The sequence below is a fragment of the Cladophialophora bantiana genome, assembly GCF_000835475.1.
Source record: "Cladophialophora bantiana CBS 173.52 unplaced genomic scaffold supercont1.9, whole genome shotgun sequence".
Classification (NCBI taxonomy): Eukaryota; Fungi; Ascomycota; class Eurotiomycetes; order Chaetothyriales; family Herpotrichiellaceae; genus Cladophialophora; species Cladophialophora bantiana.
This window is the reverse complement of record NW_015971583.1, coordinates 1007347-1022175: the sequence shown is the minus strand read 5'-3', so window position 1 is coordinate 1022175 and position 14829 is coordinate 1007347. Positions and strand designations below refer to the sequence as shown.

The 14829-nt window shown below is 49.1% G+C and overlaps 7 protein-coding genes across 7 annotated transcripts in view; 4 read left to right on the top strand and 3 right to left on the bottom strand.

Moving 5' to 3' along the window:
- The window catches only part of Z519_06671 (uncharacterized protein), a gene marked incomplete at both ends in the record, with an annotated part of 1996 nt that extends 1132 nt beyond the window's left edge, over nt 1-864 (bottom strand). Inside the window, 2 exons of the mRNA XM_016764409.1 lie at nt 697-710; nt 758-864. Coding sequence (XP_016619491.1) covers nt 697-710; nt 758-864 — 121 coding nt within the window. The remainder of the gene's footprint in view (nt 1-696; nt 711-757) is intronic.
- A 400-nt stretch (nt 865-1264) lies between these two features.
- Nucleotides 1265-2103, top strand: Z519_06670 (uncharacterized protein; the record flags this gene model as incomplete). The annotated part of the gene is made up of 2 exons (XM_016764408.1): nt 1265-1370; nt 1442-2103. 2 exons carry the CDS (start codon nt 1265-1267, stop codon nt 2101-2103), a joined length of 768 nt encoding a protein of 255 aa, XP_016619490.1.
- Nucleotides 2104-3505: 1402 nt separating this feature from the next.
- On the bottom strand, nt 3506-5775 carry Z519_06669 (uncharacterized protein; the record flags this gene model as incomplete). Its single annotated transcript, XM_016764407.1, has 8 exons — nt 3506-3718; nt 3807-4421; nt 4535-4632; nt 4689-4784; nt 4850-5007; nt 5069-5314; nt 5398-5436; nt 5498-5775. The coding sequence occupies 8 exons, from the start codon at nt 5773-5775 to the stop codon at nt 3506-3508; spliced, it is 1743 nt and encodes a 580-aa protein (XP_016619489.1).
- A 674-nt stretch (nt 5776-6449) lies between these two features.
- On the top strand, nt 6450-7600 carry Z519_06668 (uncharacterized protein; the record flags this gene model as incomplete). Its single annotated transcript, XM_016764406.1, has 6 exons — nt 6450-6516; nt 6577-6694; nt 6757-6974; nt 7036-7163; nt 7216-7297; nt 7347-7600. The coding sequence occupies 6 exons, from the start codon at nt 6450-6452 to the stop codon at nt 7598-7600; spliced, it is 867 nt and encodes a 288-aa protein (XP_016619488.1).
- Nucleotides 7601-8126: 526 nt separating this feature from the next.
- Nucleotides 8127-9410, top strand: Z519_06667 (uncharacterized protein; the record flags this gene model as incomplete). The annotated part of the gene is made up of 7 exons (XM_016764405.1): nt 8127-8223; nt 8276-8324; nt 8376-8441; nt 8496-8631; nt 8680-8984; nt 9050-9177; nt 9250-9410. The coding sequence occupies 7 exons, from the start codon at nt 8127-8129 to the stop codon at nt 9408-9410; spliced, it is 942 nt and encodes a 313-aa protein (XP_016619487.1).
- Nucleotides 9411-9627: 217 nt separating this feature from the next.
- Z519_06666 (uncharacterized protein) lies at nt 9628-11696 on the bottom strand (the record flags this gene model as incomplete). Its single annotated transcript, XM_016764404.1, has 4 exons — nt 9628-10063; nt 10130-10508; nt 10567-10792; nt 10875-11696. The coding sequence occupies 4 exons, from the start codon at nt 11694-11696 to the stop codon at nt 9628-9630; spliced, it is 1863 nt and encodes a 620-aa protein (XP_016619486.1).
- A 1036-nt stretch (nt 11697-12732) lies between these two features.
- Z519_06665 (uncharacterized protein) lies at nt 12733-14229 on the top strand (the record flags this gene model as incomplete). The annotated part of the gene is made up of 2 exons (XM_016764403.1): nt 12733-13113; nt 13270-14229. 2 exons carry the CDS (start codon nt 12733-12735, stop codon nt 14227-14229), a joined length of 1341 nt encoding a protein of 446 aa, XP_016619485.1.
- Nucleotides 14230-14829: the final 600 nt, after the last annotated feature.

Here is a 14829-nt window from a genome sequence, read left to right as displayed (position 1 = left end):
GCTGGAGGTGGTGCATGGGCGGCTGGAGGTGGTGCATGGGCGGCTGGAGGTGGTGCATGGGCAGCTGGTGGTGGTGCATGGGCAGCTGGTGGTTCAATGCCGTGACCACTGGTACTGGCGTGCCCTTTTGTAGGCATACTGATTCAATGCAATTCGAATATGATAAATTCAAGATTCCGATACCTCGATATCTTACAGCGGGTCTTTTCAAAAACGAAGGTGATATTTGCGTAGAGGGTTAGATAGCCATTTTAGAGGAAGATCAAGTGCTGGGAAATGAGGTTGGAACCGAGGAAATACTAGGTGATATATAAGCCATCAACACCGTGATATATTCGAGCTCGCCCAATGCGATTTGTCCCACATTCTATATTCGATATATCTTGAATACTGCACCAATTTGAAGCGCATGCTTCAGTCGATATCAGTGTAAGCTTATGCCAGGACACATAAATAGTGGCTTCGCTAAACATTTTGCGATGAATAAGGATTTGGGTTCCGCTGCCAAAAGCGGACCATTCCATTCCGCCCCCAGGATTGTTTAGGGAATGTTGCATGCTGGCTAATTACTTCTAGCGAAATGATGAATACCCAGTAACGGTATAGCTTCTCCGAGTGTCCGATATCACCGCTCTAGGTAAGCTGATGTCTATTTTTACCTAATGGGTAATAAGTGGCACCCTTTCAAGAATTCACCATTAAACTTGTGACTAAAGATTCGAGCACTATCAGCCTTAAAATGACCTCTAGTCATTACCCTATTACTGAACCGAGTATAGTCTGCAGGATTCGAAGGCGTAGCAACGCCTCGTACCAGCCCCCGCGTAACCAGTATCTCTGGAATTGGGGGCTACCTTTTCCCATTCTTGCAGTTCGCCGTTCGCACCCTACTAGTATTCCGAGCAATTCTCTTGGCACTTGCAAGTCTGCCCCTCTTTTATACGAGATTCTCGGAGACTGAACGATTGCTTATCTCACACCAAGCCTTTTCAAACGCGATAGGATTTGCAAAGGAGACGATACAAATAGTACCCGCTAATTTCTTACAGCCTCGGCCGTTGAAAGATCGGTCCGATCCCTGAATGTCACAAACCAAGTAATCCCTGCTGTATTGATTGCGTTTCTTGTACGATTATCTATATATGCTCTCAAATCTGCACCAGCCTGGTGCGACACTACTCTCCTGAGATACAAACACCTTAGCCCACTTTCTGCACTTAATAAGAACTCTCCTATCATAGATTGACAAAGAGTGAACAACATCATGACAGATTGGGCTGAGCAAGACCCGTCGGCGGACCGGATCGGTCAATTGCTTGAAGAAATCAAACATGCAGTCTACGAGTATGGCGAAGTGCATCGTGCTCAAGGTGCGTAGTCTCTCTTTGCCGACCCCATAAAATGGGACCAAGGAGGAAAAAGGCCTGATCGATAAACTTAGGCATGGACGAAAACGAACACCAACCCACCCTCCACCAACACTCAAAGTACATCTACGGCCTAACAAAAGAGTATCTCAGCTACGATCCCAGTCACGCAGGCATCCGTAAGTTGTACAGGTGGTTCGGCCAGACCATCCGAGGCCTATTTCCTGGCCATCACAACCTACACCCAGAGCAGCACAAGCTCTACCATCGAGACATCGCCGCCGGCCAGGATGATGAAGATAACATGTCCGACATGGATCCAGACCTAATGGACGACAGCGATGATGAATATGACGATGGTTACGGGCATGATCAGGGTAACAGTGAAGGTCAGTACGATCAGCACTACGACGATGGGTATCATGACAAGGGTACTGAGGATGACTGTTGCTGCGGAGGACATCATGGTCGACGTCACCACGGACATCATGACGGGTGGAATAGCAAGGGGGATGACGGTGGCCAGGATGGGTGGGATGGAAACGGAGAACACGACCCCCAGGACCACGGAGATTACGACCAAAATAACGATTGGAATGATCACGGCGAAGACGGTCAATATAGCCACCACGACGGAGGAGATTATAGCGACGAAGGGCATGAGCATGAGCATGAGCATGAGCACCAACATCAACATCAACACCAAGGCCACGGCCAATGGGGAGACGATTATTAGATGCTGTGGTCTCGGTTTGAACTTTGAAAGGCATACCCTGTTAGTAACTTTTGAGATGTGAAATTGCGTTACCTTTGGTTGTATCGCTCACCGGTATCCTCTTGCGCTTTCCTCGTCATACTCAGTCTGCAACTTCATTTTAACTGAAGCGATGCCAACCTTTTCTGAGACGCGGGCACTTTCGAGCGATCATCCTTCCCTTAGGCCTTTGCGACCATCGACACGTCAGTCTGGACGTTGATCGTTCATCTCTTCAATTGACTACCATCACTTTAGCAGCGGTCGAATCGCGACGTTCCGCTTCTTGCACTTAATCGTGCAGACCGTCGCGCAGGCGATCTTGTGCCTCGGCCTTGACAAGGTGTAATCGACTCCTCCCTCACTTTTCTTGTGGTCTGGAACTGAGAGGCAAATAAGCGTCCAGCTGGTTAAGAGCATTTGTCTCTCTTGCGAGACGTCTGTCTACCTGTTCGTTGAAGTACTTGGTGGCTACGGTTGACATCACTGCCGGGAGATGATCTTGAATGCACAAATCGAGAACGTTGTCCGGCGCCTTCGGGAGGTTTATAAGGGGCAAGCCGGCCAGATTAAGGACGCTTTCTTGTCAAGGTCTCATCATCAACACGTCGATTAGCAACAACCAACTTAGTGCATCAAAATGTAATATACGTGGTTAGATGGGAAGGTTACGCAAGGGAGGTCCAGGCTGTTTTCCTGATAGGATGGGAAGGTGTATCGAGGGCTAGTGAGGCTATTTAGCCTTCTCCACCCTCTCTCTCCATCCGCTTTCTCTCTTCTCTTCCCTCAGAGTCAGTCCATTACCCAAATAGATGCTAGATGCTAGATATCTAGCCAACATTCGTGCTGTTGCAGCCAATCCACCATTTCGGTGGGTCCCTCTTAGTCCTCTTCATCCTTTCCTTCTGCGAAACGACATATATCACGCAGATCCGCCGCAGTTCTTTTAATTTTGAGAGCTTTAAAGCCCGAAAGGTAAATTGAAACAGGATGTTTAACTCGGCTCAGGGCTGCTTATCCCTCTGCACTTCCTCGTTGCTCTGAAAATATCTTGGGTATTGGGGAGGTTCTTTGGCGGGGGCGTTTTCTTTCTTTTCTTTGTTGGGGAAAATAAAAAAGATTTAGGAAAAGGTGGTATCACTTTGATATCATCCTTGCCCAGATCTTCCTGAATTTGAGCCAGTCGAACCGACCCGCACGAAGAACAATCTGAGGCAGGGGAATTCTCGCCGCTCTTCTCGTAGCTTGAAATCGGGATTGAAGCTTTAACCGGCATGTATATATGTTACACATCTTGTCTGCCTCTTCGAGAGGCTGATGCCTACGCGCCAGCTTTGCGTGTTCTTCATATTGCAGCCATTCTGAAAAGGTTTCCATGAGAAAGTCAGATCAAAGAGAAGGGGTCATCAAAATACCACACGGCATTGCCATTGGGGTCAGTCTCCACCTGGGTATATCCATTGCCCATGTACTCGTAGCGATTCCTCCCCTGGTAGGTGATGTTATAGTCCTCATACCGTGGATTCTTCATACACTCAAAGTAGTGCAATCGGGATCCAGGCCATATGGCAGTTACTGGACCGTGAATCTTGCCGTTCTACAAGAAATCTTCGGGTTAGCAGGTATATTTTTCCCTGGGAGTTTACAGAATGGGATATCTCAAAGGCTGTGGGACAGGCACTCACTTTAAACCAGCTGCTACATGGGGCAGACCACGTCAGACGCTTCATCAGCTCGTGCGTGTGATTGTAAAAATCTTTGATGCACTCCCTCTTTGGATCGTATGCCTTGATACCCTCCTCTTGCATTTTCGTGATCATTTGGAACATGTAGCGTGCATGCCACTCCAGGATGGGAAGGATACTAGAGTGACTGGCGGGGGCGTTTGGTCCCAAGAACAGAAACAGGTTAGGAAACCCTTCGGCCATGACGGCCATGTATGCCTTCGGAAAGTCACCAAAGTCCTCGTGAATTTCGCGTCCCTGGCGGCCCACAACCTTGAAGTGCGGCGCAAAGTCTGTGGTGAATCCGGTCGCACAGACGACGGCATCGACCTTGTACTCGTTGCCCGACTTGTCCACGATGCCGTCTTCGGTCAAGCGGATTGCAGCTTCTTTGACAACCGTCATGTTGGAAGCGGTGAGGGACTCGAGATAGCCAGTCCCGGGCGTCATTCGCCGGCAGCCCAGTGCGAAGCCCGGAACAAGGTGGTCGGCCAGTGTATCAGATTTTAGCTTGTCTCGCATCATATTTGCGATGAGTTCTCGGGAGGCCTTTTGATCGGCGCTGGCGGTGTGATTCTGAAGGTTGGGATATTGTGTAAGTGAGGGTCATGATGAATGGGTCGTCAAACATGGAAAACATGGAGAGGCTCTGAGAATTTGGAATATGATCCTTTCTATACCAGACTCACCAGAGTAAACCGCTTGTTGAGTTCGCCTTCGAGCGCACGACAATATTCGTTATAGGTTGCTGGGTCCTCGTCAAACTTTTTGATTTGTTCGGTTGAGTCTATAGTCACGGCTCGTTAGCAACTCATTCGAGACTGATTCAGAGGAGACACGCACATTTGAAATTTGTTCCTCCCGGTCCAGCAAACTTGGCACCAAATCCTGTTGTAATCCACACAGGTGATCGCAAAAATGCAACCAGATTTTTACACTCTGCAGAACCGCGATTAGCATTAGCTGCTGCACATCAGCAACGTATACGGAACATGAAACCATACGCTTTTGGAGTGCAGGAATGACTTGCACTGCAGAAGAACCACCCCCAATGACAGCTACCACTTTGCCCTTCATGTCATATGAATCGTCCCATCGAGCCGTATGCAAAAGCTTTCCCTTAAAAGTGTCCAAACCTGGTATATCGGGATACTTCCATTCACTACACGTCGTTCGGTCAGCCGTAACACACGGGGATCATAGTTTTATGAGAATGACCTTACTTTAAGATACCAGAGTTGTTCGCCAGGATCTCGCAACGGTCCTCGAGCTTCTCACCGTTTGGACCCGCTATCGTAAGGATCCACTGTCCAGCTTCTTCATCCCACCTTGCTTCTTCGACCTTGTGGTTGAACTTGACGTACTTTTCCAAATCAAAATGGGTTGCCATATCCTTGAAATACCGCCATATTTCTGGAGAATCCGAGTAGAACTGCGACCACTTAGGATTCCTAAACCATGAAAATTGACTAGCATTTAACAAGGCGTCAGCTCGGTAATTGTACCTATGTGTAGAAGATGTGGAGCTGCCGAAGTTTCAATTGTCACCTACTAGCTATGGGAAGGAATATCGCACTGACAGCCGGGATACCTGGCAAGTGAAATTCTCGTCAGCCTCTTGCCATAGACGCAAGTTGAGAAGAGGAAGTTACCTGTTCTCCAGCCAGGTACCACCAATGTCGTCATTCTTCTCGTAGATCTGCCACTCGACGTTCTGAAGGAAATGTTCGGCCTTGTGTGCGATCATCAACCCTGAGGCGCCAGCGCCTACGATCACCATGCGAACACGACGTTTTGTGTAGAGCAGTTGCTCCTTGATGCGGTAGCCGTCAAAGTCCTGATTGTACCACTCATTGTCGTGAGGCGCTTCGGATGCAGGGACTGCAGCTGGGTCTGGACTGAGCGATGCAGTGGCGTAGCCACTTTCCATGGCTGACATATTCACCTTACTTGGGCCACTAGCGGCAACCAAAGGTACTTGAGCAAACGGGAAGGGGTTGATAGTATTGTGATTAGAAGCAGCACTTGGTTGATGGCAAATGCAAGGGGACAACTCAAACTCTTTGAGCAACTTCAAGGGCTATGATGTCTGGATGGATGCTCTTATAATTTTCAGCAGCCGGGAACTCCAAATGTTTGCGTTCCATATTCGCTTTAAAAGCCTCCTCTACCCAGCGTCCGTTAGCGACGGCTGAATTCCAGGAAACTCCTCGGGATGAGCACTGAAATCCACAGATTAATAGCATGATTCAGAGACAACGATCAGGCCACTTCTAAAGCTGGGAGAGGACTTGTCATCCCATAAATCACACAAATACTCGGTATAAGATGAGAAGATCGTGGGGTAACATCCCAACTATCCGTTGTGGGATATCGAGAACCGATCTTGATTTGGGCCGAGTGGATACTAAAACAAGAAGGATCCGCGATTTTCAGCCGAGGCCGAGCAACGCAATCGTGCTGACCTTGACCCTCAGGTGTAGCATTATGTCTTTGTATCTTCTGGTGTTTGAGAGCGCGTCGAGGCAGCCACAGTCATTTTCTCCATAAGATCAGAAACCTTTCTGAGTATTAGCAGATCCAAACCGTGGCCACAACCCTACAATGTCCGAAATTCAACTAGACGAGCAGAAATTGGGAGACGTCAAGGGCAAAGTTGCTGTTGTAACAGGTAAGGCTGCAATCACAATGCAACGTTAGCGATGGTGACGCTGACACCAGCTATTGCCAGGCGGTGCGAGCGGAATTGGAGAGGCTATCGTCCGTCTAATCCACAAGAAGGGCGGATTAGTGTTCTTCGGCGACGTCAACGCAGCAGCAGGACAGAGCATCTCTAATGAATTGGGCGGGTAAGCCAAATCTTGTCATTTGTTCTAAAAAGGAGGCGCAACTGAGCCATACAAATCTCAAGAGGGGCTACCTTTGTGAGAGTCGACGTTCTCAACTGGAAAGAGTTACGGGGTCTCTTTTCAGCTGCCCGAGAGGCGCATGGCAGAGTTGATTTCGTCTTCGCCAACGCAGGTATCAATCAGGCCGAAGTCTTTGACGAAGACATTCTCGATGAGGACGGAGAGCTCGTCGACGTCAGCCTTCCGACTGTTGACGTCGACCTCACTGCCGTGATCAAGAGTAAGTAACGATCTACAGACCTCCTTGGATGTAAACAAAGACCACCACTAAGATGTGACAGCATCGCGACTTGCATGGCATCATTTTAGACGAAACAATCCTCCGGGTGGCAGTCTCGTTATAACCGGCTCCACTTCCAGCTATAATGCAAGACCGAACATTCGAGTATACTCGGCAGCGAAGCATGGGGTGCGCCCTGATGCAGACTGGAACACGAATTGACAAGCTAATCCTCTAACAGGTTCTTGGACTTATGCGAGCTCTCGCGGCTGATGGGCCTAAGTACAACAACAGCACTAGTTTGATTGCCCCAAGTGCTACAGGTAATTTCGTCCACTCTCGAATGCATATAACTAACTGACGGCCATGTAGCTACGGGAATCCTCGACGCCACTGCTCGAGCTGCCTACGAGAGACTTGGTATACAGGTTCAGTCACCGGACTACGTTGCTCTAGGTGCCTTATTCTTGGCTAGCAATGGGCAACTGACGAATGGATACGGTCTCAATCTGATGAACTTTCGAGCACTCGAAGTCGAAGGCAAGTTGGCAGAGCTGCAGCCTCAATGGCAAGGCTTTGTGTACGAACTGGCGGCTTCGGCTTCCAACGTCAGTTTCAAGCGATGAGGGACAATGTTCGCCATCATATCGTGCATTTCCTACCTTCCACAGATGATTGAATCCGAAATACCTCCTAGTAAAAGGCTGGGTAGCCATTATTTACACAAAGCGGTCAATACCAACCTTCAGAGTATTCACGACAGAAATACTTAATCTAGAGAAAGGCGGTTAGCTTCTCTGCTGCGAATTTTGGTGGCTTTGGCCCCATAGAAAATAGACACAAAATAAAGATATTGTCTATCCATAACCAAAAAAGCCTCCTGATCAATTCAACACGACTCAGCTAACCTGGACAAGATGTTGTGATGCTTGTCGTTCAGAATGATTCAAACTCTGCTCACATTTCAGCCGACGACCACGAAACCAGCGGCTGAACTTTGTTTCAACGGCGGCTCTCGGCTATTCTACTTTGCATAAAGAACTTCTCAACAAGTGCCTCAACCTATAAGTGAATTTATCTGGCACTTCAGTTGCCACATGTACTCAGCAATTCCTCAGGGGTTGCAATCATAAGAGGAAAATCACGACAGTCATGCCTCTCCCAGCGTATACCAATAATGGTCCGGTGGACTGCTCAATTAAGCCCGACGTAACTGATTTAAAGGGAAGAAGCGTCGTGATTACTGGAGGTCAGTATATCTTGTCTCGAAACGAAGGTAATTTTTAACAGTGCTTCTCAAGGGGCAAACGGGTTCGGCGAGGCATTTACTAGAGCGTTCGCGGCTGCAGGGTAAAAGTTATTTGTCCCACGACCATACGGCGTGAGTCTTACGAGTGGTAGGGCATTCGTGACATTCGGCGACATCGATGTCAGGAAAGGCGAGAGTCTCGCCGCAGAACTGGGAAGGTATTTTGAGAATTGCTCCAGCACAACCTCCTTCCACTGACAGCGCCTCGGCAGCAACGTCCGATTCGTCCAGTGTGATATAACCTCATGGGATGATCAGCTTGCTTTGTTCAAAAAGGCTGTTACTGAATCGCCAGCGAAGTCTTGTGATATTGTCATTGCGAATGCTGGAATCACAGGCCCCGATCCAGTTTTTACCCTTGAAGGCATGTCTCGGCCTTTGCCTCGTGTCCCTCAGCCTCATCCACTAACGATCGTCTCAGATCCAACCACGGAGCCGACAAAACCGGACCTTCGGATTCTTCAAGTCAACATGATTGGATCCTTCTATACACTGAAGTTGGGACAACATTATCTTCGGTTTGCCCCAGAGTCAGCACAGAGTGACCGGTGTTTTATCTTCATGGGCAGCATTGCCGGCATACTGGATCAGCCAGGTTCTTTCCAGTACTCTGCGTCCAAATTCGGCCTTCGAGGTCTCATGAGAAGCGCCAGGCGTACGCTCTGGCAAGAAAACATACGGATCAATTACATAGCGCCATGGTAGGTAGAACCTGATAACTTCGATCCGGGAACAAGCAAAGCTGACCTCATGGGCTGAGAAAAAGGTACACAAAGACGACTATCTTGAAACCCCAGGTCATTGCCACACTGATTTCAAAGGGCGTGGAGTTTGCAGAGATTGAAGATTGCACCACTGCTGCACTTCGAATAACTTGCGACAAAAGCATTAATGGTAGGTTACAAGGCGTTTATCCTCTTACACAGGCGGCTACGTGAACATTTTTATTGACATAACCTTACTTAGGACGTTCCTTTGGAATTATTCCACGCTCAGTAGTGTCTGAAGGATATATGGATATCAATCTTGATGACTATGACGAAGGTACTCTATGGCAGAATCTCCAGTCTATCGCTTTGGCGGCTTCCATTCGGACGATGCCGGCGGCTAAGCAAAATGCTCATTGAGCATATGAGCATCGTGATGTCCATGAACGGTACTCTTCAGCTTGTACAGGACATGGATACCCTTTTGTAGAGGTAGTCGCAGCCTGGTCTACATATCTTACGAAGAACGGTGAGAAAGCGAGCATGGGCTTCTCTATTCTTGATTCTCTCGAAGCTGCGTTTTCTCAAAGCCTTTTTGGTGTTTAAATACTCGCAATATAATCATAAAAGATCATTCTTAGCTTTGCATAACAGACTGCTGGATCTCGTGGTCATCAAACTGGAACCACGAGTTGATATCTTGTAGCGTGAAACAGTCCATTAGCCATGCCTCATCAACCACGCTTTCTGCACTCGCATCTGCGGTATTGTCACAAGGTCCATCTCTTCGTTCACTTGAGGGAGGACCGCCGCCAAGTTGATCGATTAAGCTAGGCGAAGACCATCGAGAAGGCCGTTGCGGGAGCTGTCGTAGTCTTGCGAAATCGTTACAGCTCAGGTACTGGAAGAGGCTGTGTGCCCAGACGGGGACAGACCAGTTTTTGCCCATTTCTTCGAGAATGATGAGGCCCATGGAGAATTTGCTGGCTGCAGACTTGAAGCGGTGACTTTCCTTGGGTGACAGTTTGATCTCTTCCGCATAGGTCAGGAGAGCAATGAATATGGCGGTATTCCTGGTAACACAAATCAATAAATCTTGCAAACGGCTGACTCAAAGCCGCCCACGAGGCAAAACTTACATGAATCCATGAGAATATCTGAGCGTGCCTACGACCAACAGATCTTCATATAGATTGATCGACCTCGCAGCAGACCGAACAATCGAAGTTCGAATATCCTGAAGGCTAGGCGCGTCGGTATGAGTGATGGCGGTTTCTGACAGGATTTTATGCAGATACCGACAATTTAGTGCAACAATCCGTTCGTAATTAATATGAAGGAATGTAAGCCACATATTGTCGACTTCAGACTTCGTCCTAATATCGGCGCGGCCGCTAAAGAATTGGGAAAGAGTACGGGGAGGTTCACGAACAAGCTCGTTGTAGCAAGTGGTGAGAGTGTCCAATGCTCGGGTTGGTTCCAGCCGCTGCCCCACGTTCGCCTTGACGATTCGATCCACTGGCAATGTTAGATTCCTTCACGACATTGGTACTTGCTATGAAAAGCCTGGACTTACAAAGGGTGGAGAAGCGGACCAGTTCAGTGGCAAACAAGATGTGCACGGGCGACGAAGCATTGAAGTCTACCTTAGACAGCGACGACCCATCATTAAAGGTAGCATGGCTGGATTTGTCCACAGGTGTCTCAAAGAAATCCTCAATAGTAAGTGGCTCGACATCAACATCGTCGCTATTGATGAGAAACGGCCGAGCCAGTCCCACCGATGCGTTTCGATCGCGCGCCTATAGAAAACAGAGTGTCAGTCGCGATATTGAGCGTGTGGCAAGATCGCTGAGCTTTTCTCACAAATATTGTCCAAAATACCCTCCGCCAAATGCTCCTCTCTTCGAATGATAGTTTGCAAGTTGGGGAAACACGTGTATGCATACCCATAGTTTGAGCGATCTTGCAAGCACACCCAATCCAGTATCTTGTATCTTTTTCTTCGGCATAGTCACGCCACCAAGGGCTGATCAGAAGGAGAGCTTGTATAATGACGAGTTGCTGTCTTTCACAGTCCATGCCGTATAATAGCGTGACTCGTGTATAGAAAAAGTCCTTTGCGGCAGCTCGAGACGAAAAGCCGCCTTCACTTATGACTGTCTCGTCCACATACAAGGCGGCAGCATAAAGAATCGAATGGAGGAGAAGAGGCGACAACACAAAGCCTTTGACGAACGCATCATACATGTCCCGCAGCTTGTTCCTGTCGATGATTGGGAACTCGGGAAGCACGTGCTGTATGAATACCATCATAAACTTGTCCATGATAGGCGTTGGTGGGAAATGAAGAACATTCTTCATTCGACACAAGAAGAATAGGTCCTCCGAAGCAAGATGATTGAAGGGATTATTGTCATCGTCTACTAGAGCCTTTTCGCACCAGGTGTCTGATGGGATCTTAGCGGCGAGACGATGTTGATCGCCATTCGGCAAATTGCACAGCAAGCGCGGTGAATTGACAGGCTTGCGAGAGAAAAATCTTCTGTGGCCTGTCATATGCGGCAATATGGAGTGATTGTGGCTCTCTCCTCCGTAGACAACTCGTTCGCCAGCACGCCACTGGCTGTTAGCGGTGGCAGCAATGGTTGGCGACCGTAAAGTGTGCCCGTGGTTCAAGGATTTCGGCTGACCAGTCGCCGTCATGCCGGATTCCAAGGGTTCAATCCACACATTCTCACTCCATGCAACGGCGTCAGAGGCAGGACTTGGGTCTGATCCTATGAGAACGGAAGCAGAATCAGACAGAGCTGATCCCGCGGTGGAAGTTGCGGTCCCAACATGTGAGCCGTTGACGCCGAATGTTCCAATGCCATCTCGAGGGCCACGTGACGCAGCGGGGTGCTCATCAGGACATGATTGCTGGCCATGGACAATCTTCCGCTTCTTGTAGGTGCTGTGAAAGAAGAATAAGCAATTGTAGTATGTCTGTACATATTTGGGACCACTTACCTTCCTTTTCTACCAGGCAACAACTCGCAAGATGTTCCGGAACTGATGCAGTTTGTGCAAGGAATTCCAGAGGGGCGAGTTGCCGCGTCACAACGTATCTTTTAGGCATTAGAAGTCTTGTTAAATGAAGGAGGAGGGGATGCCGCTACTTTTCTTTTGTGGCAGACCGAACATGCTCTGGATGCGCGCTGCGAGGACGACGTCCGGTTGTTGTCCTCCAGCGAGGTAGCCGTAGGGTGTACGCTAGCCATGCACTCTCCGTACGGGGAAGACACAAAATCAGCCGAGAAGACTCAAGGGTTGGGGCCGGCTTAAAAGATGCAAGGCACATTCAGAACATTGCATTCGCTAGCCCGTAATACAAAATACCCGGCTCGGGTAGGCGGGCCAGTAGGCCGAAGTTTACCGAGTACCCAGCACAATGTACCTAGTACTCGGCAGATGTGTAAGGGGGTTGCTCTGGGTCGCCAAGCTCCCGGCTTAAGCGCAAGCTACGGCGGAGCATAGAGTGGTGTCACCCGAATTCCCAAAGGGATCGATCACGTGCATTTCTCCAAAGCCTTGGCATGAATCTCCCCCACAGATCCCGATACACCTGGCAAGCTGATCACTACCCTGTAGATGCGGTTTCTGCCAATACAATCACGGAATGAACTAGAGGCCTACTTTCTGTTTTCCACATTCCCGTACTAATAGATTCATTCCGTACACTCTGATACCCTTCGATCATATGCCTCGATTGAGACCGTCGATTTTTTTCGTCTCCGGTCCCTCCGCGTCTGCGACGGCTTCACGTCCATGTCTTCACTCGTTAACCCTGTCATCCTCCCGGCGTAGCATTAGCACAGCCAGACATCCTCCGTTCGCCGTCCTCGAGACATGCCCCGAACCAACATGTCCGTGCCGCTCGGCTCCGAAGCTAGATCTCGAAATCGATAGAAAGCAGAACCTCAATGGTTCCATGTCCCCGTATGCGCAGCACCTCATCGTCTCCACGGGCCAATCGGATTGGACTTCCAGGATAGAAGATGAACATGACAATGGTACTTCATGGGGGCAGGTGGTTGGGGATTTCAAGAGCCTTTTGGGAAGGCACGGAGAGTTCCACGATGTAAGTCCTATTTGTGAGGATGCTCTTGTGGTTTTTGTTCATATTGTGGAAACGAGTTGGGACATCATAAGACGCACCAAGAGAGACTTGTCTCGTGGTACAAAGAAGGCAAGACGAAACGAGATCCGGCTGACTTACACAAGCATTGAGATTTAGCCCTTCAATAACATCCTCATTAATACTTCGTCATTCACGCCTTCGTCAGAACCTGAGCCAAGACATAGTCGAGACCTGGTTGAAGGCGTCGACGCCCTCATTTTCCCAGCGTTTCGACGGTTCAGACACTTGGCGCCCCTCGCTCGAGGCAGAGAAGCGACCACCAAGTCGACTGTCTTGACGTCCCCAGCAGGCGCCGGGTCAGGCGGGTTGAAGGACTTCGTTCGCGGCTACCTCCTCCCAGAGCCTGACAGATTACACCCCATCTATAAAGACATCCCTGAACATGAGCGAGCAGCGAAAATCAGAGATGCCACCGCTGCTTCAAACTTCCACAGCTGGCCAATTGTAAATCCGACGATATTGATTTGCAGTCACCATCAGAGGGACAGCCGATGTGGAACGTTAGGCCCGTTACTGCATGAGGAATTTAGAAGATACATTAATCAACGAAAGCCAGACGAGCAAGGGAGGAAGCTTGTCACTCCGCAGTCTCCGGGAAACTTTATTGCCTCCGAGAATGACGGTCCAACCGGATCCGAACCAGGAGTACAGGGGAGCATCCTGGAATCCCTAGGCCAATCATTAATCGACACCACCCTCTCTTCCTTCTCCAATACAAATGCTTCGGCCACAAGCTCGATGCAAGCCCACGTAAATGTGGGCATGATATCCCACGTCGGAGGACATAAATGGGCGGGGAATGTGATCGTCTACATTCCTCCGACCTTTACCACTTTCCACGGCACGACCTCCAATCACCAACATCCATCATCTGACATGTCTCATGCTTCTGGTGTGCCGCCACCACACCCGCTTAGAGGAATGGGGATCTGGTACGGCCGAGTCGAGCCGAGACATATAGAAGGCATTATTGAGCAGACGGTCATGAGCGGGAAGGTGATTGGGGAGTTGTTCCGCGGCGGGATAAACGCGTATGGAGAGATTTTGAGGTTGTAGAATAACAAAAGAACTAATTATATCCGCTCTTCATCCGGGGTGGTCGCTCTTGAACGAATCTATCCACGGGGACCAGCGTCGTCGGAAAATGTACGAAAAGGGCGAATCAGTGATAGAGACACTGAACATGGTGGAAGTAGGTTCTAAAGAAACTGTGCGCAATACAATCTAAAGATTCATGAAATTGTAATACTCGAAATTGTCACCTATTCTTATCCTGTAATAAGGCAAAGTGGCTGTGCAGTACTGTGCAGGGCTGGTAGAGTGGTAGCAGAGGGGGGAGAAGTTGTCTAGTCACATGTCAAACCAAAATGGGCTGGCAGGGGGGAGTGCGGAACAGTTTACAGTGCTCGCAGAGTGCCATTCTTTACAGTTTGAGCAGAGTATCATGAATTCCATGGCCCTTTAGTGCCGTCTACCTAATTCCTGAGTGTTTTATCAATCCTGTCCTGTTCCTCGATGCTCCCGCTGTGCTAGGTGTTCGTAGCCCTAGCCGCTGCCCCTCTGGGTGGTGTTGGTGGTGTTGTCTTGTCAGTGCCAACCAGAAACCCGTTCTCGATTTCCCGACCTGCTGGACAGGCCTCTGTGCGTTGTTGCACG